General features: G+C 40.5%; 3 protein-coding genes and 1 pseudogene across 4 annotated transcripts in view; 2 read left to right on the forward strand and 2 right to left on the reverse strand.

Moving 5' to 3' along the window:
* Nucleotides 1-316: 316 nt before the first annotated feature.
* On the forward strand, nt 317-11,168 carry LOC144636709 (tyrosinase-like). The gene is made up of 3 exons (XM_078495899.1): nt 317-421; nt 7,397-8,816; nt 9,499-11,168. The coding sequence occupies exons 2-3, from the start codon at nt 7,403-7,405 to the stop codon at nt 9,654-9,656; spliced, it is 1,572 nt and encodes a 523-aa protein (XP_078352025.1). The 5' UTR covers nt 317-421; nt 7,397-7,402; the 3' UTR covers nt 9,657-11,168.
* LOC144636708 (tyrosinase-like) overlaps nt 4,781-27,706 on the forward strand; it is a 43,627-nt pseudogene continuing 20,701 nt past the window's right edge. Inside the window, exon 1 of the transcript XR_013567593.1 lies at nt 4,781-4,931. The product of XR_013567593.1 is annotated as a tyrosinase-like (transcript). The remainder of the gene's footprint in view (nt 4,932-27,706) is intronic.
* On the reverse strand, nt 11,430-12,120 carry LOC144635413 (uncharacterized). Its single transcript, XM_078494523.1, has 2 exons — nt 12,067-12,120; nt 11,430-12,023 (listed from the first exon to the last, which is right to left on the reverse strand). Exons 1-2 carry the CDS (start codon nt 12,118-12,120, stop codon nt 11,430-11,432), a joined length of 648 nt encoding a protein of 215 aa, XP_078350649.1.
* On the reverse strand, nt 12,221-13,482 carry LOC144635728 (uncharacterized). Its single transcript, XM_078494809.1, has 2 exons — nt 13,380-13,482; nt 12,221-13,037 (listed from the first exon to the last, which is right to left on the reverse strand). Exons 1-2 carry the CDS (start codon nt 13,418-13,420, stop codon nt 12,302-12,304), a joined length of 777 nt encoding a protein of 258 aa, XP_078350935.1. The 5' UTR covers nt 13,421-13,482; the 3' UTR covers nt 12,221-12,301.

Here is a 27,706-nt window from a genome sequence, read left to right on the forward strand (position 1 = left end):
TTGTCGGCCTCGACCGTTTTTATCCGTCGAAGACAGCAGACTGGCTGTTGAAAGCTCGGAATTTTAAACAGTTTTACCAGAGAACGCTTTATTACCCTCTTACCCATTTACTTATTCCCTGCTTAGTATCTCCACCTGACGCTTAACAAGCATAAACGAGAACACGAAGATCCAGGTGCCTTTTGACCTGCAACAGAAATTTCTTAGAAAATGTCTGAGCCATCCTGAACCTGCCAGCGGGGGTTTATCAGACCATGCTAGGTTCTAGCCAATAAGAACAAACTTTGCATTTTTAAGCTTCTAATTGTAGCTGATTCTGTTACAGAACGTCGAACGCTCTGTTTCTCAGTTAACAAAGGAACGCCGAGGTAATCCTGTCACACAGACAGATATTTCTCTTTGGTACTGACAGCCAAGGAATGTAACTATGTATAATCCGTTCTGTAGTCAAGATCTTCCAAATCTGTTTTGTTACTGGTTTGTTTTGACGCGGTAGTGCGATTGAGGTCGGATTTTTAACACCAGAAAGCATGCTTGAAAGTAATTGTAAATGCAGACCTAAATGCATGCAGTTCAGTAAAAGTATAGTTAACAAGCAGCTATTTCAAAAAGAAATAGTGTTTCGTTTCCTGATTGCGGAAGGGTAAGAATAGTGTAACACTTAAGGAGAGGTGGGTTTGGGGTTTACTTTAATTTGGAGAAGGTCCTAGTGTATGTTAAATTTGCCGAATTTATGCACGAGTGCAGAATGAAAAGAAGAACTTCATATTCAGTAGTAACTTAAATTCTCATTTTACACCTACTGTCGATTTTATGTAAAGGAGACATAAACTACGTCCTGCTGCAGTTTGGCTTTCAAGAGTTCAAGTAACACATAAATATTCCTCTTTGTCGAAATAACATATGTCTTTATCTCCAAATTAAGTTAAGTGAAGGGAGCTTGCCTTTATCGTTATTACTCATCCAGTGGAAATTAAAATGATTTTTTTATTTCTGCAGAACACTTTTTTGCTTAAAAATGGCACCCGATAGCATAACTTTGGATGTTACATGAATGGAAAATAACTTACAGAAAATATTGAGCGCTCTTCAAAATACATTCTTCCCAAGAAAGAAAGAATAAATATATTCCTATCAATGTGGGGAAACATGAAACCACAAGAGTAAAATGCAAGATCAGAGTAATGCAATTAATTTAAATGGTTTATTTTTTGAAACAAACAATCCTAAAATAAGTCAGTTCTATAAATAAAGTGTTTTGTGACTACTGATCTCTGATAAAATGCAAAACAACACTTTAATCGAAGATGGAATTATTACCTTTTGACAAAAAGCTTGAGGTATATACTTCTCTGAGTTGATCACATGCTCAAATCAAATAAATGCCAAATTCATACAAACCAAAACCCTGGTCGACAAGAACAGAGATAAGCACACTGTTTCGAAGCCATTTCTTCAAAATGAAATGCCTGTTGTCACTTTACAAAGACACGTAAACAACCAAAGCAAATTAATGTAAAAAGCTACCATACACAGATTTTTAACAAGGATTTTTAATTAAGCAAAATTCAAGTTAAAAGAAAGTTATATGTTATATATAGTCGTACCAGGATTGTATTTTGCTCGATCCGCGCTGCACGCTCTCCCGGCAAATATAAAATTATCTCCACAGAATAAGACACAGCCAAGTTGCTTCTGTTGTCAGTGTAACAGCCTTGCATTGGTAACACTGATAATAACGATTTGCATTTTTGGCGATACTGTGGAGTTTCGATCAGACCGCGATGGCTTTGAATAATCCAAATAATGTTTATATCATTAATTTAATCTCAAAAATCTGCACCAGCAGTTGCAACGGTAGTTAATATTGAGCGTTACATCAACTAAGGAGACGAATTTAGTTCGACACGGCAGTTGCACACCTTGCTATACGATACTGTCCATACAAAATTTAAACTTTGAGCAGAACTTATCAACTTTCCGTGCAGACTCGAATGTTTTTGCGACACCGACGTGACACTGATCACGCAAGTCCGGGTACATCCACGCGAGAACCCACGCAATTTTGCGTGTATTCGCGCTGTTTGTGACGTCGAAGATGCCGTGAAATTTTCCTGTACAAATAGAATAGGGCAATCTCCCACATTTATACATTCCTCTGTTACATGAAGTGAAATTAACTTTGTAAGTCACCTGCAAATATGCACTTCTCTTTGTAGCGCACTTAAGCTCTACCGTGCGAGCAAACACGAGATACGCCAAGTCATCCCGTTTTTCTTTGCGCTTGTAAACACTGGTTGGTGGAAATTTACTTCCGTTTCAGAATAATATTAAACGCTACGAGAGCTTTCTCTAGTTTTCTTACAATACATCGCTTTAGTCAAACTTAAAACCATTGCAGTCGTTAGATATTTCTGTTTGCAACGAATCTAAATTTTTTTCTGTCATGCTGAGGAATATATTTCCGATATTATTTGAAGAACATGACTGTTTTTACGAAATTAATTGCCATCGGTCATACGTATTTACTTTGTGGTTACGACCGTTCTTGTGATTGGATAGCAGCCCCCCGTGCGAGCAAACACGACAAGTCATCCCTTTTTTGTTTGCGCTTGCAAACACTGATTGGTGAAAATTTACTTCCGTTTCAGAAAATCGCTAGAATGTTTACTTAACAATTAAACGCTACGAGAGCTTTCTCTAGTTTTCTTACAATACATCGCTTTAATCAAACTTAAAACCATTGCAGTCGTCAGATATTTCTGTTTGCAACGATTCTCAATATTTTTTTATCATGCTGAGAATATCTTTCCGATATTTGAAGAACATGTTTTTACGAAATTAATTGCCTTCAGTCAAACGTATTTACTTTGTGGTTACGACCGTTCTTCTGATTGGATAGTAGCCCTCACTGTGTAAATAGTTCACATCGAAGCCAAAATAATACCGTATCGTTTCTGAGGAAACGAAACAAAAATGGGATTCAAGAACAAAATTGTGAAAATTTTTGGCTGCATGTATATTTTTCTGTGAACTAACCGGATTAATTATTTTGCTTATTCGCTAATCACTCTATCGAGCGGTTCATATTTGAGTCATATTCCGATTTGTGTATCCAGCTCCAATTTGGAATATGGGGAACTGGGAAAAGCGCCCTGGGGACGAGGTTAGGAACTGGCGCGTCTTCACGACAGAGAATGAATTAGGTACGGACCCGGCGTTAAAAAAATTACATGTAGTCCGGACTTCACCACTTTTGCAGAGAAACAGTCAAATCAAAACGGGGCCATCTACAGGGCCTATGGCCCCGTTTTGATTGGACTGTTTCTCTACAATAGTGGTGTAGTCCGGACGAAGTTTTTGACGGGTCCGTACCTAACTTTAGGCGCGTTAAACGACAGAAAATTTTGGGTACGGACCAGTCAAAAAATAGGTCCGGACCTGTCCACTTTTGTAGAGAAACAGTTTTGATTTGACTGTTTCTCTACAAAAGTGGTTAGGTCCGGATATATTTTTTGACTGGTCCGTACCCAAAATTTTCTGTCGTGTAAACGCGCCTTTTCTCTGTCGTGTAAACGCGCCTTCATGAGATGGAAAATTCGAGCGACAGCGCGAGGCAGGAATTCGCGCCGGAATTCGAAGTCGTCTTCTATAATTTTACTATGTGTTCTTTTCTTGGCTCTTATAAGACGACTTGGAACGAGTCAGTTGCACATTATATTCTATTTGTTCTCATCTCTTATGAAACAACTTGATAAGATGACTTCGAACGGGTCAAGCTAACTACAAACTTAGAATGCGACCGAATAATGCAATTTGGAATCGAATCTCCATTTTACAACGAATAGACTGTTGCGTGATCAATGCTGCATCGCTGTAAACAGGAACCGGCCAACTATGACCTAGGAAATTATAACTGTTTCCTGTGTGACGCGACAGTTCAGTCGTTCTTGCAGGATTGACATGAAGTTTGTTTTTGTTTGTTTTTCTAAAAACGTTTAGGCAAGGGCCTACAAAGTTTAGATGTCACCGACAATTTATTATTTATTATTTTTATTGTTTTGGTCCAAAAATACAAAGTACAAAATACCGCAGAACTGATCCTGTTTTCCGAGAAATCATGCATTCCGAAAGATTGTTATTGTTAAAAACCCTAAGGCAATATTATAAGCTCTGCATGATTAGTCATTGATCATTTGCATAGAAATCTGGTTTTGACTGACTGACCTGACAAAATGATGAAAAACAGTTTTTCTGGATATTACATATTATCTACAATTTCTTGGAAAAGCTTGTTATTTTGCCATCACTTCGTGCTAAACTTGTCATTTCGACGCAGTCTAGCAATCCAAGAATTCAAAGCCATATGAGTGCTAACAAATTATACTGCGAACAAATTCAGTTTGTTCCAAGGCGAGCTTTTGAAATTTCTAAGTTAATTTGCGGTCTTATTAATGTATGCTAAAGCAGCAACAATCATTCAAACCCCTCCAGTTAATTTGTTATTTAAAACAAGTATGTATGGGTAAAAGTAGCAAGTGATTCAAACAGACAAGACATTCAGTTATGCTAATGCATTTTCGTTCACGGGTTTTTGCCGATCAATGTTTAAAGTACTCATTGAATACCGCAGATATTGTTTGCAAACTTTTTCAGACATTTAATTTAATGTAGATCGACTTCGGCAAAATCCCTTCCAATAATAAAATGTGTTTATGTCACGGTTAGTCTTTCTCGGAAGAAGAGGATGTAAATCGACTGACGTCACAAATAATCAACGCCATATAATATAAAAGACGCTTGTTACATTAACACGAGACCGTTTTGCATTCAGTTTGGGTGGGACTGCACTGGAAGGTTGAAATTCACAGCTTTTATAACTCTAATCACTGAGAGATCACCGTGAATACTCTGGCCGGCAGTTTTAGGAGGTAAAAGGAAAATTTTGACATGGTGCTTCTTTAAATTAACTCCTTCTAGTTCGATTGAAATCTCTTACGGGCGACCTCGCAGACATGCATGTAGTGGAACGTCAAAGATTGACGATGGCTTCCTTGGGGCTTCCGATAGTCAGGAAAGTTTGTAGAAGTTAAACAGGCAAATAAGTTTTGGAAGTCTGATTTGTCTACCCCAAGGGAAACGAAAATTGGTTTGCAAAATCGGGGAGTTAAGGGGGTTAAATTACAGCGTTAGACTTATTAAAAGAGGGTAAGACCGTTTGGTTCGACTTATCGGGGGAGGCTTGAGACATCGAGTGTTGGAGAATTCGGGATTTCACTGTATATCAGAAATTATCCTAGCCTGGTTTTCTAAAAGCGGTAACACTATAGCCTTGGGCATTGAATGTTTACTAATTCTGAACTACATCTGCAGTGCATGAGATAAACGCTTTTCTCGGAAAAACGTTTACGGATTAACTAAGGAAGAGAAAAACTGACAAACCCCCATGTTCATTCTTAATTGTTTCAATAATTTTCCTTTTCCTATCCGTGTGTTCTTTGTAAACATACACGACTAGCGATCAGTTCTAGCTCGACAAAACCCCGGGTTGTCACGCTGTTCCGCTTAGCCACTCAAAGCTTCACAATTCAAAAAGTAATCGCTTACTGATTTGCATTTCTTGAGCCAAGCTAGACACAAAATATTTGCATATTGAAGTTCACTGCTAGGGCAGCTAGGGTTTTTGTGCGGACGATTTTGCGATCGTGGGTCTTGAGAGTCTGCGTAAAGAGTGAATTTAGAGCCAGTTTCATGTCTATTCTTTAGCCTGAAGACACTCGCTAATTTCCTTTGAAATCCTCAGTGCAGACAGAATTGAACTTGCTGAACTTGTAAACGATCCCAACAATTTGCGGTATGGTTGCTCAGTTGCGGTTGCGGTTACTCAAGTTTCAACAATCAACCGATCGCTAAAATCGGATTTTATTTCCCATTTTCGATTTTGCTGTTTTTAAAACACGATAATGTGGACGTGTTTTAAATCAACTAATTGTAGCATCGACTGTAGCATTTTTATCATCGACAAAAATATGCCATGCATTATTTAGGTTATGAGTGTTTAAAATGATGTCTGGTTTTCCGAGAAATAATTGTTTTCGCTCGAGAAAAATTTCCGGAATTCGGATTCGTCACAAACCGGTGAGCCCCAGTGATTTGGACTCACTTTGTCTTGCCGCACTCAAGTGAATAAATCCGAGATCAAACCTGGGATCTAATATAAAGTTAGTTTGTTTTTACGTTGAATCTTAAAAGAATTTGTTAGGTAAGCGAGGCTTAATATCTATTTATTTAAATTAAGAAAATAAGATCATTCACTATTCTATTCGCATTCTTGTGAGGCTTCGGAGCAATTGGATGTTCTTCACCGGTACTGGATTATGCAATATTCACGCAAGCTGCCGTCCTCTTCTGTTGGAAATATAATAATAACTCAAATCACTGATCTTATTATACATTTTCGGATATAAAGCATACAGCTTAGTGTTTCTGAAAGCTGAGCTTGTCTTTTTATGTAAACCTACCACCAGCGATCATGAAGCCGAGAACTACTAAAGGCTTAACAACTGGTGGTAACCACAGGTTAGAAAGTGCGAGCCCAGAGCCTTTACCGTCACCTTCCATGTAACAGAAGCCTCGATCTCAGATGACAAACTTTTGTGATTGACACTTTCCCCACATTCTAATCGTTCTTTGTAGAGAAAGAATTCTCAACTTTCTGTTTGAACGACACATTTTCGAATCCTTCTGCATTCTAACCGTTCACGGTTACAAAATGGATCTTTTCTCAGAAATTGCAGACGAAGGCGGGGATGGGGGAGGGGGGTAGAGATTCGTTTCGACCGTTTGTCACACTTTAACCTGCGATCAGGCGTTCTATAATAAATATATTAATTAAAAATACATACAGTTGCTGGTCACCCAAAATAACTAAAAAGCTAAACTAGTTGGGTGACCATCATTTATTAATTTAAAGTAAATATCAGGTCAGAAAAGGGGCATTTTACATTTTACACACTTAATTAAGGCGGTAGATTACAGAACAAATAATTCTTAAACATATATGCACAAAAAAATAGAATAGTAAAAAAAAAAAAGAAAAATGGCAGAAATACCGGAATAAAACAATTACCGTATAAAGGTTTAACATGCTTTAAAAATAATGTCTAAATATATTGCTGTCAAAAATAATTAATAAAAATCATTTCTGAGAAACATAGGGCTTGAACAAACTCCTGGAATTAAATAAACGCCACTCTGTTGGGCCCAGTTTGAAATAAACGCCAGGGGCGTTTAAACGAGAAAATACGGTAGTAGAAAAACTTAATAGAAATTATGTCTTTACTAGATATTTACAATGTGCTTGGAAATAAACAATCCTCGCTTTTATTCATTTTAGGAAGTCATGATGAGCCTGAACCTTGCTATCGCTTGCCTTGTGCTTGTCGCTTTGCCATGGACAGAAGGCCAGTTTCCAAAAGTTTGCGTGACCCTTAACAGCCTGCAGAGCAAAGAGTGCTGTCCAGTGCCAAAGGGCTTCAGTGCGCCATGCGGTAGCGATGGCAACAGAGGCACGTGCCAGGAATTGATCATTCGAGAATGGAATTATACCTACAGCCATTACAAACCGTTTCAGGAAGACGACGAGCGGCGCGATTGGCCCCATGCCCTTTACCACAAAGCCTGCAAATGCAATTCAAATTTTGCCGGTTACGACTGCAGCAAGTGCGAGTTTGGTTACTATGGTTACAATTGCACCCAAAAGAAGACCCTGATACGCAGAAACTTTGCCAAGTTACCAGCCGAGGAGCAAGATCGCTACATGAGATACATCAAAATGTCCAAGTCTCACGAAAGCGATTATGTGGTGACTTTAACTCCCTACGAAGAGATCAACAGGACGGTCATGGCTGGCGGCGACCCTACGCCCTTGTTTTACAATATCACCAACTATGACCTGTTTGCATGGATGCATTATTACGCTGCACGTGACACAATTCATCCAGATAACAAAACGGACGCGGCCATCGACTTTGCACATGACGGACAGGGGTTTCCTACCTGGCATCGACTGTACATGCTCGCCTGGGAGAGAACCTTGCAGGAAATAGCCGGTGATGAAAACTTTACCCTTTCTTATTGGGACTGGACAACAAATGCGGAAGAGTGTGACCCTACCATTTGCTCTGAAGACCTGCTTGGCGTGACACAAGAAGACGGTGTGGTGAAAGGCAAATACCTTACAGACTGGCACATCATTTGCACCGCAAAACAAACCAAAGGTCTCACTGTAATGTGTGATCCTAGAGATTCGAAACGTGGATTGGAGCGTGCGACAAAAAAGGAACGAGACGAAAAGGTAAAGAACCAAGGATACATTATGACTTTTCCAACCAAAGAAGAAGTCAATTTTGCACTCCGGTTTGAGACATTCGACCTCCCTCCCTACAGCAAAGAGTCCAGCTGTAATTTCAAAAACATCCTTGAAGGCTACGTCAACACCAAGACTGGATATCGTTTGCCCAACGCTCATACCTTGCATAACCAAGTTCACATAGTCGTAGGTGGAACCATGGGAGATGTGCCCTCCGCGTCCAACGATCCAATCTTCCCTCTTCACCACTCCTTCGTGGATCGCATCTATGAAAAGTGGCTTCGCAAGTACAGCAAAGACGCCTCTGTTCTTTCTGACTACAATGCACCCATTGGCCACAACAAGGATGACGTTCTTGTACCATTGTTCCCTGTGTACACTCACCAGCAGATGTTCAAGAAGTCTTTTGAGTTTGGTTATGAATATGACGATGTTGACGAAAATGGTTAGTACATTTATTTAACGTTTATGAACCTTTTTTTGTGTGTATTTTTTTATATTCGACAATGGCATAAGAAGTCGATTCGTTCTTGAATAAGTTATATAACTATCTAAGTTTTTTTGCCATAATAGAAAAGGGACTGTGTCGTGGATTTTAGCCAAATTTAGGCATGGAAAAAGACCATCAAATTCGGTAAAATATAAAAATAACCTCTTAAAACAATGAAGGGACATTTCAATAACACACCAAATACAAAAGAAGCTTAAGATACGGATGGCAAAAAGTGGCGAAGATTGAAACGGAAATGCAAGTTGGGTTTTGAAATATTGTTGGACTGAACTGTTTTCAAAGTTAATCTGGTTTGCTTGTATCTTTAAATTATAATGCCCGGCACATTTGGTTGCAATGAAGCTATGGTTTTATCATTTAGATCCATAGAAGCAATTTTTCTTTGCAAACGTTAAGTTTCAAAGCAAGTTTTTGGCAAAACTTAATAAAATATTAAAACTTAACTCAGCCGTGACACAGTCCCTTTAATATTTAAACTTACTCTCTTGTAAATAAAAAAAAAATTCTGATACTGACCCATTTGGAAGGGTAACCGACAAAAATCATCAAAAGAAAGGTACCAGAGAAACTGTAAACAAATCCAATAAATTAATTCCATTATTTATTTTATCTTTAGGCAAGTCCCCTGATGACGAGGAGCCAGTGGAGCCCATTTCCTTGGGAGAATGTCCGGTGCCTTGCCCTAAGCACGAAGATTCTGCTGTACCAGGGTTGCAAATATGTTGGTGGTTGATGATGTCCATGCTAATATGGGAGTTACTATTGGCTGATTAAAGATGGCAAGTGGAATACAGAAGAGTAGAGCTGTGCAGAATAGTAGAGTAGTAGGGCTAGAGTAGAGAAGATGAGAAGAGGATAGAACGTAGAGTAACGCAGAGTAGAGCCGAATAGTAGAGCAGAGTAGAATTAGACTTGGGCGGAGCAGAGCCAAGTGTAGCAGAGCAGAGAGGGGCCTGGCCGGGCCAAGAAGTAGAGTAAGGTAGAGTAGGGTAGAAGAGTAGAGCAGAAGTAGGGTAGAAGAGTAGAGCAACCCCCCCGGGGGGCACTTCCTATAAATGGGCTAATGGGGATGTGCCGCTGGATAGGGTTGCATTTTCACGTCTGGACTGACTATAATGCATGGGGTCGCCTTTTCAAGCATTATTTTTTTATAGCTAGAGTGACTATAATGGGGTCACACTTTTCCGGGATTTTGAGAGTAAGAAAATTCTGGCAAGTTATGATTTGTAAACGGAAAGATTCGCCGACAAAAACTATTACCGTAATTATTGCTGTTGTTTAATATTTGACAAACGACTCCCATTAAATTAGTTAAAAGAATTTATACGGTAGACGCAGAAACAAAAAGTGACTAAGTTGGGGTCGTGAAAATTACATTTACCCAAAAGTGACTAAGATGGGGTCTATAATTGGCCATAGAATATGACTATAATGTGGTAGGGGTTCTGAGGGGCCAGCGGCACATACCAAGCAAAGATTGACCCAAGTATCCCCCCGGGAAAGCAACAGCAGAGCAAAGCACAGCACAGCACAGCACAGCAGAAGCAGAAGCGGAGTAGAACAGTGCAGAGCAGAAAAGAGTATACGAAGAGTCGGTATAAATAAAGTGGAACTGGACTCCGAACATTATAATCATTAGAGACATCAGGGACCGCGGAGCCAGGGAGGAGGGGTGGGGGCTTAGCCCTCCAATATTACCGAAAAAGAAAAGGCTTTCTAAGAAAAGAGTCTCTAAAGCCCCCTTCTATAAGAAACTAATCAGCCCTTCCCCCCCCCTCCCCCCCCCCCCCATTGGAAAAATGCTCCACGGTCCCTGGACGTTGTTTATAAAGTAGTGACGAAATTGAAGACGGACAGTTGGAGCCGGTCCCGAAGGTGTCCGTTTTAGCGTTTTAGAAAGAGTTGGCTGTAGTTAATCTTCAACTTGTTAGTGCGAGGAAATCTGAATAACACATGATCGCGTAAATCAATTTTCTCTTGTTGTATTAAAAGAGTTAACATACAATTATTCGAAATACATGATCGATGGCTTTCAGAGTGAGCTTTCTATTGATATTGACCAAAGATGTTTAAAACACAAACTGAAATTTTGTTGAATGAAAACGAGAATTTTATCATTGCAAATAATTCCTCAGCGATTTAGGCTGTAGTCGGGGCAGTTTTCTGAAGAAGCATCACAGCTGTTAATCAGTTTCTAATGTTTTAGTGAGAGAGACATTAACAACCTACAGCTCATACTTTTACCAGCAAAATAAAATGAGATCCAACTTGCTATACAAATTTAAATGGCCTCTTTTCTTCCCGCTTGTAATTCAACTTGTGTGGTATATACTAAGACAATTATCCACCTTCACTTCATGAATGATTGTTAAATATAGGCTGCTCAATTAAGAAAAAAAAAACATCACTTTCGGTAAGAAAAGCGACGCGCAGTTTGTTTCTCTTTAGCTGCTCGGAAGTGGAAAGTACCTCCGAGTTAACCAATCAGCCTGCGCGAAAAGCTATATTCACTTGTGTGGTATATACTAAATATCAGGTATCTCACTTTCAGTTTGCAGTAGAAGGTCTGACTTGATTGTTTGATCGTACTCTCCCTAATGCTAAAATCGCTTGCCTGATATCTCTCTTAAATAAAGCATAAGCTAACGGGTTAAGGGCAGAATTTGTGACCAATAAAAGATGTCGAGCGTACCATAACTGCCAGGATATCGAAGACAAATTGAAAACGTCACAAAAACAGGTATAAACATCCACTGAATAACAAAGAACGAACAAACCAGCCACAAACAATACAACGCTAATGTTGTGATTTCTCTGAGATCTTTCCTCCCTGAAATGAACTCGCATTATTGGCGATCTTAGTTCTCTTGACGAATCTTCATTAATTCTAGGGCTCCGTCTTTTTCTCACAATATAAACCATGCGAAATGTCAAGTAGGGAAGCACAATACATGGAACAAACTCGAACACCACCAGAAACATTAATATTGGGACAAGATATTTCAAGGCCGTCGCTTTGCTGCGTAGGTACACCGGAGTGAAGATGCATACTCGAATCGGTATACACCAGGCGATAATGACCGAGAGGGCGATACAAGTCGTTTTCATTAACCTCTTGTGTTTTAACGGTGAAGTAATAAGCTAAACTTTGCATTTCTTGTACTACATTATAAAAGTTGCATACTGTAATAAAAGATTTATGGTTACAAAAGTATAACATGGCTTTCAGTCGTTCCATTTTCCAATACGAAAGAACCGAGTTGTATGATTAGTCATCATGCATTAAATACAGTCTTATTGAAATAAAGACGAACTTTGACATTGGATGCTAGTTAACACAAATAACTCAGCTGCATTTAAATAACGTCGAATAAAAGCTTAAAATTTTAACTAATTCGTTCTTTTATCAGTCTCTATAACTAGTTCGTAGTTTCTCCTTCATCAGCGCTTGTTGTCTGTTTGGGTTCCTCGTCGACTTTCTCGTCTGCTCCATCTGTTTCCATGGTGATGTCAACGGTTCTCATCGGCGTCAACAAAGCTGGATCACGTGACGCTTCTATCGTCAGCAGGCCTTCTTTTGTCAAACGTGACGTCACTGAACTGACATCTGCGTCATCGGGCAGCAGAATACGACGACTGTAATCACGTGAAAGGTAAAAATCGTCGCGTTCTGAAACGTGTTTTCCAGTGATGGTCAACTCTTTTCCGCTGAGTTGGATCTTGATCTCTTCTGGTTTGAAACCTCTGAAATTCAACTTTGCTTCAAATTTGTCGTCGTTTGCTTTCTTCTCAACGCGTTTCGTACCCTCGATTACGAGAGCGCCGCCATCTTGGCTTGTGCAAGACTTAACTGTTTTCGGATCAACATCCTCAGGAATTTTGAAGACTCTCTTGAACTCGCTTTTCTCGAATCCATCTTCTCTTTCAAATCGATGCTGGCCATGTAGGGTTACCTTTTCGTTATCAACCTCGACCGAGATTTCTTCTGGTTTGTAGTCACTCAACGGCACAGAGGCGATCTTTACTTCTCCCTGATGAGACTTTTCCTTGACTTGTTGGCAACAATAGTTTCCTGCGTCCTCTTCGTAAGCGACAGCGATCTCTCTCCATAGATCGCGGAAAAAGTCATAGCCTCTGGGAGCTCGGTTGTAATAACTGTAACAGAACAAGAAAAATTGTTTTAAATCAGATAAATAAATGCCGAAACGGAACACTGAGAAGTCAGGAAATCTTTGGGTATTTATTCGACGTAAATGTATGAGCTTCAATTTTAATTACGCTTTTCGCTGTGGTACAGCATTATGAACGCACACAGACAAAAACTTTTTCCTTTTTTTTTTACTCTCGTTGATGTGTTTTTATCTATGCGTTTTTCCTATCGTCCACACAAACGCAGCGTTTCAGAAAGGCTCCGTTTTTGGTCCCCCTTTTCTCCGTCCACACTTAACCGCGATAGCTTTACAAAACACATTTGATAAAACAGTTTTAAAAAAATACCTGCATGGATGATAGCTTGGAATTCTGAAAACGAGAGCCATGTTGTCGTGAACTTCTTCTTTTGATATTTTGCACTTCTTGTATCTTGCTTGTAACTTCTCGGTCAACTTGATGAACTGCAGTAGTCAACTGAAGGCCTCCTTTTATACCCCACGATTTAATTCTAGAAAGATCGAAAGTTACTAAAATTAAACTATTAGGTCAGTGCTTTGTAAGAATGACTGGACACAAGTGATTGTTTTCTATTTTCTTCTGGCAAAAGCGAGAAATTTCTCGATAAAATTGTTGTCTCTTTCGACTTTTCTCGTGTTTTCTGGCAAAATCGAGAAATTTCTCGAAACCGGAACCAGCATTTATGAACACGCGCGAAAGGGATCATGGGAGAATCTGACGTCATTTCCTCAACAACAAAATGGCGGACATGCGATGAATTGCATACCACGGAATTTATACTTGAAATGCCGTAGTTCCTCACTTGGTCGAAATCCATAAAGAAATGAGCCTGAAGATGTCTTTTATAATATTATCTTGGCTATTTTCTGCGGGATGAATTGAAGCAGTCTATGATGGAACAACCCGAAGAGTGCAGGACAGAGTGCCTCTTTATGTGTAAGTAAGTAGCGACAATTCGCATAGAAAAACGGTGACCAAAGAGATAGCTTTGTGCTCTTATGCATGCTCTTTGCGTCACTTAAAGCTACTTTAACTTAAAGTAATATGCAATGAGCGACAAAAGTCCTTGTTCTCTTATATTACTGTTACTAGAAGTCCTCTTCTAGTAACCAATGTTTCTGTGGATTTACAATTATCTTATTATAGATGTCCTTAGAACTAGTTGATCATAAATTTCTTATTTTGTGCTGATAAATTCATCACTAGAACTAAAGCCAGGATTCTTTGAGGTCAAAAACACTTAAGCCTGTTAAATGCCTGGGAGTAGCAGTGCTGTAAGCTTAATCTTAAGAGCACTGGCCATTTGGGTGAGTGACTCTCAGAATGCACTCTCCCAACAATCATGGTCCATTTTTGGTGTTTATTCTTCCCTTTTCTCATTTGACACTTTCCAAACTCTGGTGAGATATTTCCACATTTTGGCAGAAAACACTCCATCCTCGGAGACCCAGGGGCAGTTAGTGGGGGCGGGGAAAAGTCTATACGGTCGAAAAAAAATTCGGCGAAGAAAAGTCAAGAACGAAAAAAAATAGCCCCTGGGGACAAACTCTTACCGGACCAGTTCCAAAAGGACGCCGTCGTTCTGGCTTCCGATTGGTGCCACAAAACTTTTGTTTTTTTGTGCCCAATCAGAGAGCAGCAAGACCAGGAGTCGTTTCGTGTGTTCTTACACGGATAGATACACGAAGCCTAGTTGGTCGCCATGTTTTCTGTTCGTTGAAGCTACAGTTGGAAGAGAAAAGTTGCAGTCACAGATGTAGGGGAAATCGTTCGGCATATCTGCAAGAAACTTATGCGAAATACGCTGGATCTTCGTAGGTATCGTACACACCGATTAACTGATGTCGATATAACTTGGACGTGTTTCGAAATTCGCTTTCTTTGGCTGGACGAACAGTTTCTGGTTTCTTTCTCCTGCTTTCTCGCATCACTTGCTGTGACGGAAACTGTGCCAATGCAGAGTATTTTTTTTATCGCACGGGCCAGGCAGGTATGTCAAGCAACGGACCTCTTCGTGTACGAGAGGAGCACAACTTTCTTCAGCTTTCTTTGAGAACAGTGAATTTCATGATGTAATATTCGTTTTTTTCCCTGACATAAACGTGCAAATGAAGCTAAATGTAAATGCACTTATTTATAAGCTTAACTTGTTTATTAAATCTTAGCTTTTAATTCTAATCTGATGTTTTCACTGATTTTTATTCGTGAAATGTCATTTTAACTTTGTAAAGTGCAAATGTGTATCATTTATGAAAATTGCACAATTAAAATCAATATTATTATAATTAATGATATTGAGTCAGAGAATTCTTCCAAGCCACTGTATATACCAATGTCTGTCGTTTTAATAGACTCCTCATCAATGGACCTGACTGTTTTTTGAGATGAAGTTTTTTTAACCGTATAACTAAAAACAATTTATAGCCTGTGTGCCTCTGCCCAGTCTAGCTCAGTCTACAGTGTATGTGTGATGATAAATGGGATGAAGTAAATTGATTGATTGACAAGTGGTTTTCAAAATGCCTTTGAAAAACAATGACGTCTTCATTTTCATAATACAGATTGAGATACTGTATATCTATTGTGCTTTTCAGTAACATGAACTCAGCTCAATCAACCGCTAAACCGGTTTACAGTTTTTGCTACTGTCAATCATCTAAGCAGACCAGTCACGGGAGACATTTAAACCAGGTCAAACCTATTGGCTTGTTTTTGTTTTTTAAGGTTTGTGGGTTATTGCCATTATTATGATTGACGGCAGCAAAAAAGCAATCTTTGGGTTTTGAACTTCAGAGTTCAGGTGTTACTGAAAATGATCACTGATGTATTTACATATGTTGTTCATACCAGGATCAGGTGCCACTGTTGTATTTTTAACTCAAGCTGTGCTGCACAGTGATAGAAACATGCCTGGCAGTTCAATGATCATGATGATTTTTCAGTCAGTGACACAGGCAAACTTGTTATTTCAAATCTCCCAACATGCAATGAACCTATGACATCCCAGTAAGTAAATTCCAGATACTCTGCTTTTGACCTGCAAGGCTTGTGGAAGTTAACCCTACACTGTAGTTCCCTATGAGAAATATCCTGTTTACTGCCAGGATGTGATGTTTTTAGCAACTGCAATCATGAAACATGTAAACAAAACATAAAGATCTTAAAACAAACCTTTTTTGTGTTCAAACAAGAAAAGGAGAAAGACCAACAAGGTGTAGAACAGCAGGCATTTGTGTAATTTCTTGCCTTAAAAAGGCCACCCATTTGGTTTTGCAGCCATTTTTTGTTTTGAAACAGTATTGTCACTTCAAAACAATAACACAACCTCAAAGCAAAACAGAGGAAGATAGTACTAGGTGGAACAAGTAACAGTCCTAGAGTCTACATTTACCTCTTAGAATGCAATGTGATGGCATTGCATTCCCATTCTTTCATCAGCTTTGACGATTTAATTTTTTTGAGATCTTGCAGGGAAATGCGTTTTAATAAAGACTTTTGCCAAACAATTTTCCTACATTCCTTGTCTATTTCCAAGCAAGAGTGACTGATCTGTGCTTGACACAGTCCTTTGGATTCAAATCCTTGTTGTCTATCAGGCCATACAAATTTACTGGTAATTCATTCATCATGCATGATGCTTTTACTGGGGTAATTGACAATATTCATATTTGAAAGATAAGGTATACAAGTTACAGGGGCATGCAACAAAGCATTTTTGTAAAGTATAAAACAGGGCTGCCATATTTACACTTTGAATGCAGCATTTGAGGTAAGGAAGTAAAGTAGTTATTTGTACAATTTCACTTTTTCTACATGCGAACACAGGTTGATAGCCAAATATAAGTAATAGGAGTTATTCCCAAAGTTTAGGTGACTAGTGGTAGATATTTAATGAGCCACTTTGGTGCAGTGAACCACAAAGAGGTAATATTTCCAATGGGAATAATGAAAATAATACTTGCCTACCAAATAAGAATATTTTCCAAATTTTAGATGGAATTGGTTCTTATAAAAATGGGTGTCTAAATGGTAAATTTCAGGCTGTGGGTTGTTAATCTTCTAGGCTCTTACAGGCAAAACTTCACTATGTAAATATGCACCATACTCTCTAAGATAGTACATGTATGTACCTCTATATACATACTGAGGAACCTGAAGGGGTGAAATAAGTTTTGACAAATTTAAATAATTTCAGAAACTCGACCACAAGGTTTCTCTTTCTCTTTTTATTAACAAAAACAAAAGAATTGACTCGACCGTCATGGCAATTTTCTTCCAAATGAATATTACTCATTGTGAACAAGTACTCACATGGAGCTCAATAGCATTGGTGCACTCGTACACGAAGAGGTCCGTTGCTTGACATACCTGCCTGGCCCGTGCGATAAAAAAAATACTCTGCATTGGCACAGTTTCAGTCACAGCAAGTGATGCGAGAAAGCAGGAGAAAGAAACCAGAAACTGTTCGTCCAGCCAAAGAAAGCGCATTTCGAAACACGTCCAAGTTATATCGACATCAGTTAATCGGTGTGTACGATACCTACGAAGATCCAGCGTATTTCGCATAAGTTTCTTGCAGATATGCCGAACGATTTCCCCTACATCTGTGACTGCAACTTTTCTCCTCCAACTGTAGCTTCAACGAACAGAAAACATGGCGACCAACTAGGCTTCGTGTATCTATCCGTGTAAGAACACACGAAACGACTCCTGGTCTTGCTGCTCTCTGATTGGGCACAAAAAAACAAAAGTTTTGTGGCACCAATCGGAAGCCAGAACGACGGCGTCCTTTTGGAACTGGTCCGGTAAGAGTTTGTCCCCAGGAGCTATTTTTTTCGTTCTTGACTTTTCTTCACCGATTTTTTTTTCGACCGTATAGACTTTCCCCCGCCCCCACTAACTGCCCCTGGGTCTCCGAGGATGAAAACACTCGAGAACAGCACTCATGATTAGGACTGATTGTGTGTTGCAATACAGTGATGATTATTGCTTCAATGAAAACTTCTACTCATTTAAAAGACCTTAAATCTTTTGATAAAAACAATAAAGGCACCTCCTTTCAATTTTTAATTAGACAATTTTTAATTAACGAATCTCGTGAGGTCCTTAATTACATGAGTAAAAATCTCTGTTCTTCTTGGGCACCGCCTTCAATGCTCAGTGATCACTGCCGGCTCAGCTATAGCTAGCGACCAGCAGTATCACTTTGTACAACTGTATGCGTTATGTAAATTATCACTGGAAGGAAGTTACAAAGAACGAACTTGTGTTTCAGTGCAAAATTTGTAGGACACCTCCTATGATAAAAACAATTAAACAAAAACTGGAGAGTTTGTTTTACAGTAAGAGATTTTCTTGCCAAAATGGACAGTAATATATTCTCTCCGGGGCTGTCCGCAAACAATGCCTTAGACTAGATAAGATATGGGAGACTCAGCCTAAGGCGGTCAGGAGCGGGGAGCTCCTGGTGGAGTGCCGGTTCATCGCTGCGGGGAGGTGGGCGGGACGCGAAAAGAAGCATTCGAAACACCGAAAAGACTGAATGAGCTATCGCGACAAGGGAGTGGCCTTATATAAGAGCCCCATACTAATGAGACACGTGATGGATTGCCACGGACTGAACGCAGTATGCTAGGGTTACGTAATCAGCGTTCTAAGGCTTTTTTGTGCGGAGCCCCTAGAGAGAATAGTAATATATTCTCTCCAGGGCTGTCCGCAAACAATGCCTTAGACTAGATAAGATATGGGAGACTCAGCCCTACGGCGGAGAGTCTCCTGGAAACTCCATATGAATATAAAATCTATGATCCCACAAACTCTGAACGTACATTCCTCCCAAAACTCAAACTAAACTAAAAAATAGGCCAGAAACTTACAGAAGCTAACAAGTCTTTAATCTGGAACAAAGTTTAAGCATTTACAGAGAAAAAAAAAGCTCTATGGAAAAACTGGCTTAAAAGAAGAAACATCCGCAAAGGACTCGTAAGCCAAAGCAATATTGCACGAAGAGCCAGAAGCTTCCGCAGAGAGTAACGCAGCTGGAGCATCAGGGCGTAATATGCTCCGGAGGTCATTATAGTGGTCAACCATCTTCGTACTAGCCCAACCGACATGGTTAGCAACTGCTTCCTTGGAGGCTCCGAGCAGAGAAAGCGTTATGGAGCAGCCACTACGAGAGCTGTGAGGAGTTTCTCCATCATTGGCTTGAATTTGATCTAGATAGAACTTTAGACGACCATGCACTGCAGAACCAATAAAAGGTTCCTGGGTAACATTATTACCTTTAGTAACACGAAATAAAAAACCCTGACCTAGGTTGATTTTAATTAACTTAGCGACTGCAATATAACGCTCAAAATTCTTGACTGGGCACACAACTAGATTGTCGCAGCGACGCACTGCAAAGGTGTTAACCGAATCCCCTCTCAAAGTTTTCCCAAACGTATGGTTAAATAATATCCCAGAGGAATCGGGAAAATATAAAACCTCTCTGGAAAGGACCCTACCCAAATCGGAAGAGCGGTCTCCCGAGAAAAAGTCGGTAGTGAAAAAACAAAGATCTCGACTAAAAATATACAGGGAAATAGGAGAGATCCGTGGGCTTTGAAGTTGAGCGAGAATAAACTGAGCTATAATTTGAAGTTTTTCAAGAAACAAAGGTACAGCCTTCTTTGGGCAAACTCTGGCTTTAGCCTGTTCTTCCTTAATTAATTTCAAATAGTTCTTAATAGATGGATGGGAAACAGGATTTTCAATTCCCAACCTGTCATCCCATTCTCCCCAGAGTCCAGCTTCAGCAAAGATGGCCCTGAGCTTTCCCAACAGGCTGTCGACCGTACCGGCAGCTAACCTCGTAGGGCAACTACAAGAGGAAGGTCGAGTTTGGCCCACTTGTGGACATGACATCTGATGGACTTTTGTTCGGCCTGACTTGTCCTTCCAAACGAGAAATTTCTGAATGTCCCCAGGGGAGGCAGAGGAGAGAGACTTGGGAGTGGGTAAAGATGCCAGAAATCTAACCAGCTCCCGGTGAGTAGAGGACTTTTGTTTCTCATAAGGTTTGTTGGACCTGATCTCCTTGAGTTCCGAAATACGGTCTTCAATATCTTTAAGATCGATTTTTACCAGGTCTCGAGCGTTATCCACAACAACTAGATCTCTTCTAAATCCACACCTCTGACAAAAGTTAAACGAATCATCGTTGAGATAGGCACATTGCGGACATGGGACAGCTGGTCTCCAAATTCTGGGTCGCCTGGACTGAGAGAGAAAAAGAGGAAAATGTCTACTTTCCACTCGCAACTCTGAAGGCAAAAAGGTCCCATGGAAGTGGGCGAGTTTCAAAACTTGTATTACGTGAAGGAAAAAGAAGAATCCCCAAATCCCCTTTACTTCCCAATTGTAAACGGGCGTGGCTGCGAGAAACCAGGATAGGCCACCAAAACGGGAGAGGGTAGAGCTTGGGAGCGACGATAGAGAAGCACAGCTCGGATTCCAGCAGAAATCTCAAAAGTGGACCAACGAGCACAAATGGAGGAAACACGTAAGCATTCTCGGCTGGCGAAATAGTTTGAGCAAAAACGTTCACCCCTGAAGAGTGCGGCGTAAAAAAGGGGGTGAAGTGCCTTAACGTTTTGCCCTTGCTATCAATCTGGGCGTTCGAATCCAGAGACATGAGGTCAATTGTATGAGGACCAAACTTCTGTTCTAGTTCTCGCCAAGCTTTCCTAGAAAGCGTGCAATCCAGATCCGACAAGACATGGGATGGTGGATCGGCTGGATTGGCAGAAGATGGGACATACTTGAGCGAAATTACTGCGTTAAGCGCGAAGGCTGTTTCGTGCAACTTTTTGAGAACGTCATTAAGCTGCACATTTCTACCACCTTGTTTCTCCCAAGACTGTAAAAAGGCCAAACTGTCAGTGTGAGCATCCACACGCGCATTGGTAACGAGGGATTTACCAGCTTGCAAGGTATTAACAAAGGCGAGGGCTTCTTTAACGACAATCGGGTGAGATCTAGTATCGCTGGTCCAGTAATCGCGAACTTCAAAAGGCGGCAAGCCCGGTGACACGATAGAACCTCCCCAACCAGAATTCGAAGCATCAGAGGAAATCTTGACCACAACGTGTTTTTCATTAAGCCACGGCAGACAACCTTCCCAAGAGTCAAGGAAGCGCCAATGTTCTATTTCCTTCCTGAGGGCTCCCGACACCCGAACTAAACGCGAAGACCTAGTGAAGCCAGCAGTGGACCGGAAAATGTCCCTAGCATAGAGCAAGGCCGCAGGGACCGCGATACAAAAAGAAGATATTTTACCCGCCAGACGCTGGAGGGTCTTAACTGAAACCTCCCGGTTGGCTAAGATGTGCTCACGTAAAGTTGCAAACTTAATCTTCTTATCCTCCGGTAAAAGGAAGGCGCAAAGTTGAGAGTCAACCAAGAATCCAAGGAATTTGACTACTCGAGCAGGGATAAGCGAAGACTTGGATAGGCCAATAAAATATCCCAAAGAAATAAGAACAAAAGCAGCTATGAAAATGGTAGCATTGGCAAACTCTAAATCCGACCAATCCTCCGCAGACGTACGAGATTCAGGGGGAGGAGAAAGCTGTCCAATATGTCTGTCATCAATATACTGGCTACATGGCACTCCCAGGGATCTAATGTAGCTGGTAGCAGCCATACCAATAGAGTGGTAGACGTATGCACTGCCCTTCCAGCCAAAAGGGATAGTATTATAAACAAAATACCAGCCTTGCCATTGTAGGCCAAAATATTTTCTACTCTCTTCGGAAATTTCAACGTGGTCATAACCACTTTTATCATCCATAGTTGTTTGGAAATGGTATTTTCCGACATAACGAGGTAAATCAGATATGTAATCCAACTTGAGGGGCAAATCTCTTATCCACAAATTGAGAAAGCGTTCATCGTGACATAACCTTGGCTTAGAGGGTTCTATAGTCAATGGCATAACAAGATGAGGGGGATCGTCTTCACCAACCCTTCCCCAGACTGAGAGAGATCTCTTTTTAACACGTTCCAAGATTGTAGAAGAAATGAAATCCTCAAAGCCAAGAGACGATTTGTTATTGCTGAACTCTGCTCTTGGCGGGCAAGGAGAATCGTAAAATGTTCCTTGAAAATCCCCTCGAAAGCGGGTGAAAAAGTCCTTAATGTTAACCTTATATTTGATGTATGACAAAATCTCATCTTGTTTTGGATGCTGGGCGAGGATTTCCTCCCACTTGTCAACATGCCTGTTCAACTCCCCAGCTACAAAAGCGTCCGGGTTTCGGAATGAAAGAAGACTAGGTGAAGCTTTAGCCATGAGCGAGGAAACCAACTGAACCGAGGGTACCGGGGTTACGACGCCTTGGGGTTTACCCTTCCAATCACACCAGCTAACGGAAACACGCTGGAGCGCAGCTTCTTCTGGGTTGAAATGAAATGTCTTAAAACGTTTACAATTCCCCTGAAAGGAAATGAAGCGAACTATGAGTGGGGAAAACCCCAAAGCGAAGCAACCCCGAAATACCCCGTCCAGGGACAGAGCAATGAAGGGTATAAGATAACCCCTTCGGGGAAGCCTAGCTCGTGCGGGGAAACGAGAATACAACTAGACACACAAGAGAAAAAACGAAATTCAGAAGGAACTGACACACAACAGTACATCTTTATTATTTCCTCTTATTCAACGGGCAATCGGCAATAAAGTGCCCTACACTCTTACAATTGAAGCATTTGCCCCGTAAGGGACCTGAGCGCCCGCCTCTACGGCCTCTGAAGCCGGTTGAGAACATAGGACCCCAAGAACTGGGACCCGGCTGAGAACCTTGGCCAAATTGAAGGACAGGACCACGTGGCGACGGAGACGGATTGCTTGATTTCAAAAGCTTATGAATCTGGCCCGCTACCAGTTTCTCTTCCTTGTCACCCAACAAATTGATGATAATGGCGGCAAGGCGGGGTTCATCGACAAGTGGTCTGCACTGTTTAAAGGTCGCATCGAATCTCTTGCGATCGGGGTGGACAGTCTCCCTTGAAACATCTGCCAACTGTTCAAGAGCAGCAATAAGGGCGTACCGGTCAACCAGGGGAGTAGGACGGCTGGCCAGCTGACGCACAGTATCGAGGGCCGACGTAACGCTAGCTAGTACGTGTCAGGGTTGATTCCAACCGCTCTACCTTGTCTTTCAATGCATTAACATTCTTAAACCAAAGAAGGTAAAAAATTAGCACACGGCCGGACAAAATCGCTAAAACACATGAAGCGAGACAAATTCACTCTAGCACTCTAAAGCGAGACAAAACACAATAACAGTTCTTCAACGAGATAAACTCTTAACATCGCCGCAAGCGGAGCAAAAAAGCTCTGGCAACAAGACAAACGCACAATATAAATATCCTAGAAAGACAAACTCACAATGACATTTGGGCGAGACAAACTGATAAAACGCTTCAGAGAGACAAACTCACTAGAACATCTCGGCGAGACAAATTAACTCACTACGACACATCAACGAGGTAGACTCACTATAACACTTAGAGAGGAAACTAACAATAGAACTACAGCGAGACAAACGCACTAGAACATCTAGGTGAGACAAACTCACTAGAATATCTCGGTGAGACAAACTCACTACAACACGTCAATGAGACAAACTCACTTAAACACTTCAGTGAGGGAAACTCATAATAGAACTACGGCGAGACAAACTCGCTTCAACATTTTGTTGAGACAAACTCATTAAAAACACTTCGGTGAGACAAACTCACTAAACACTTCGGTGAGACAAACTCACTAAAACACTTCGGTGAGGCAAACTCACTAACACTTCGGTGAGACAAACTCACTAACACTCCGGTGAGACAAACTCACTAACACGGTGAGACAAACTCACAAAAACACTTCGGTGAGACAAACTCACTAACACTTTGGCGAGACAAACTCACTAAAACACTTCGGTGAGACAAACTCACTAACACTTCGGTGAGACAAACTCACTAACACTTCGGTGAGACAAACTCACTAACACTTCGGTGAGACAAACTCACTGACACTTCGGTGAGACAAACTCACTAACACTTCGGTGAAACAAACTCACTAATACTTCGGTGAGACGAACTCACTAACACTTCGGTGAGACAAACTCACTGTAAACACTATAACTTACGGTAAGACGAACTCATAACACCAATCCGTAAGCGAGATAAACTTAGAAAACAAAACGCTTCTAAGCGAAATAAAACAAACTCACCGCAACACTGCAGTAAAAAACTAGCTATACACCAACCCAAGCGAAACTAACTCGCTAGGACAGTTTGGGTGACGACAACAAAGAGCGGAACAAAATTAAATACGATAGGCAGGAGGGGCGAAACAAACTCACTTGAAACCTATAACAACAACGCTATAATAAAGACAAACTAGCGTATAAAGCTAACCAAACGGGAAACTAAAGCTGCGACGATCCGCAAACGTTCACGCTAGCCACCAATAGCAGAAAGAAAGCAAAGCAGGCGAACGAAAGGCAAGACTTACCACATCAGCATGAGGTTGATGAGCAGGTTGAGCTGCAGGGACCGCAACTTGAGCTACTGCAGCTGGTGGATCGCCGCCATCAATATTTTGAGCGTCCTGAGCAGCTCCGGCTTGTGCTGGCAGAACTGCTAAAGCGTCTTGTAACTGTTGGGCATCAACCGGAACAACAGGAACTTGGTCAGCCATAAGGATTAAAGTGTGGCGCAGCGATGAAGCGAAAGCAAAGAAACGCGAAAAGAAGCATTCGAAACACCGAAAAGACTGAATGAGCTATCGCGACTAGGGAGTGGCCTTATATAAGAGCCCCATACTAATGAGACACGTGATGGATTGCCACGGACTGAACGCAGTATGCTAGGGTTACGTAATCAGCGTTCTAAGGCTTTTTTGTGCGGAGCCCCTAGAGAGAATAGTGAAAAAGCAGTGTACTGGTACTTTGAATAATTAAGCTTACCGAGAACTGAAAATCGCACTCGCCATTGAACGGGTGAGTGATCGTTGATTTGTAATTGCTCAGTGCCCCTGACACTCACATGGATGAGCAGGCGAGTGCTTATTTCCAACACGGGTGAAGACTAATGCCTGACCCCCCCTGAATTACAGTTGTGATCAAATACCCCACTAATATTATCTGGGGGAAATGGGCACTGCTTGAATTGATGGATTGGATAGCAAAGAAGTGATATGTGATGGATTAATTTGCTATTCGTATGAAAGCCATGTGTTACACTGCTATAAAACACGAGAGAAATGTGAGAACAGAGAGAAGGCGCAGAGCTTCAGGCAAGTGTACAGTAAACATGTGCATATAAGAACAAGTGGATTAAGAACATCAGGCTGAAAGTTGGCCAATAAAGCACCATAATATAAGAACAATAAAATATAATAAAAAATATAATAATAAAATATAATAAAAAATCAATATTAAAATATAATAAAAATCAATAATAAAATATAATAAAAAATATAATAATAAAATAAAATAAAAAATCAATAATTCAGCTGATAAATAAAACATGTTCTTATATAAAAAGAAATAGGATGCCAGAATAAGAAAGCAACCTCTAGTAATGTATAATGTATAGTATTTCTGAAACAAATTTTAACAACATTTTAAGAATATTTTCGGGCTGATTTCTCATTAAGCACCCAGTAAACAAGAACTTGATCAGCCTGAGCCCCGAAATCACAGGTTCTTATATGTGGGACGTTTACCGTATTCTACCTTTCCCAAGTTACTTTTAACTTTTAACTTGAAGTATGGTTTTCATGTGTTAATTAATACAATTTCTAATTTTTTTTTCAGATTTTCATTCCATCACCCAGTTATTTTAATATTTACAGTCAGTGTGATACAGGCAATGTACTTTATGTCAGGAAAATAATGTAGTACAATGTTTTGCTTCAAAATTATTGAAATTGTTATCATTATGGGTTCAAATAGCTTTTTGTTTTCCTCACATCTTTTCAATGTTGTTGTGTGCCAACATTCCAATATTAATTGGCAGTTTGCTGAAGCAAATTTGCTTGAGCAAGCTGCCAAGTTCCATTTTTGAGTTTTGACACGTTCCAGTAGTTTCATTTTAGACACGTTCTGGGTTTCTTTTTTATGTGTACATACTGAAATACATGTAAAACCACCAAAATTTGCCCTATGGTCGTCTGTTCATCGACAGACTGTGAGAAGTTAGTAATGGGTTAAGTTCACACTGCAAAAATGGTTATTATAATGATATTAAAAAAATTTCAAAAAAGAATGTCTGGTGTGACTGTTATTGATTACCTTGAATTAAATTTTTGTCTTTATTTCTGTCTTTCATTTCTGTAATATCAAGGTAACTAATGGCAGCCCTAATTTATGACATTGATGGTATTATTAGAGGAAATAACAATCAGTTTAAGCACAAATTAAATCACAACATACATGTAATCAAGCACGAGCATTCAATCATATTCATTAATTAGCACATTGAAGTCTTATCACTGTAAACTTCCAGTAATAACCCCCAACATCAAGGATAAATCTATCCCAGAAAGGCCCACCATGTCATAGGCTCTGCCACCAAGTCGGCTGTCACATGTCCTCGTCATAACCCTGGTAATGCAGTTTTACTGCAGCTGAGCGACAACAGCAAAAGGCGAGTATCTGGCGCCTTTCAAATAACGGGATATTGTGGCGAAGGGAAGGACACCCTGACAGAAAACCCTGGCCCTCCAGGTTGGGGGTTGGGCATGGGGTCAATCCCCCCATCCCGTAAAAATTATAGATTACGGAAACCGGAAATTCTAATAAGCAATGTTACATGGGGAGCAGCACAACCACTTGCCTGACTCCAAATGATGATTTTATCACATGGGAGGATGGGCTAATGACAGGAACAGGTATAAGCCGAAAGGAAGCCTGTTCACTGAGGGGGCCATTGGCTTCACCCAAGTCTATTATGAAGATAGGAACGTGGAACGTCAGAAATATATACCGGCCCTATACCCACATAGGGTTATGGCAATAAGTCAAGTAAGTCAAGTCAAGAAAAGCCCTCCCCCTCCCAATTGTAGACACAAAAATCCTTTCAAATAAGAAGCCCTCCCAAATATATGCCCATGCTTGTATATTTTCAATTATAAAGCCTCGTACTGTAGGGATTGTTTTCTATCTTATGTCATTACAGTATTTAAGAGATGATTTTTGTCTGATGGTTGTAAAACCTGTGTTGTGCTTCATATTGTTTTTTATAGAGAGTGTTATGTATCAGTCAATTCCAACAGTGCCCATTCCCAACCCCCCCCCCCCCCCCCCCCCCCGCCAACCCATGGGCATTAGCATTTAAAAAATATTAGGGCAAATTGCCTGGGGTGGGGACAAATAAGTTGGTCAAATGCCTCGGGGTGGGACCAGAAAGGAAGATGAATGCCCCACCTCGGGGCTCATCCAGAAAACAACACTGCTCGTGATTAAACAAATCATAGAGATCATTATTTTGTATGACTTGTCAGTGTTCTCCTTATCAGGCGGTAACCGGTAAATTTTACCGCTTGTAACACGACTCTTTACCGCCTAGAACCGCTTAGAAATCTTGAAAATTCAACAGGTAAATAACAAAGTAAC

Source organism: Oculina patagonica, chromosome 13 (genome assembly GCF_052425735.1).
Source record: "Oculina patagonica isolate OP01 chromosome 13, crgOcupat, whole genome shotgun sequence".
In the NCBI taxonomy this organism is placed as follows: domain Eukaryota; kingdom Metazoa; phylum Cnidaria; class Anthozoa; order Scleractinia; family Oculinidae; genus Oculina; species Oculina patagonica.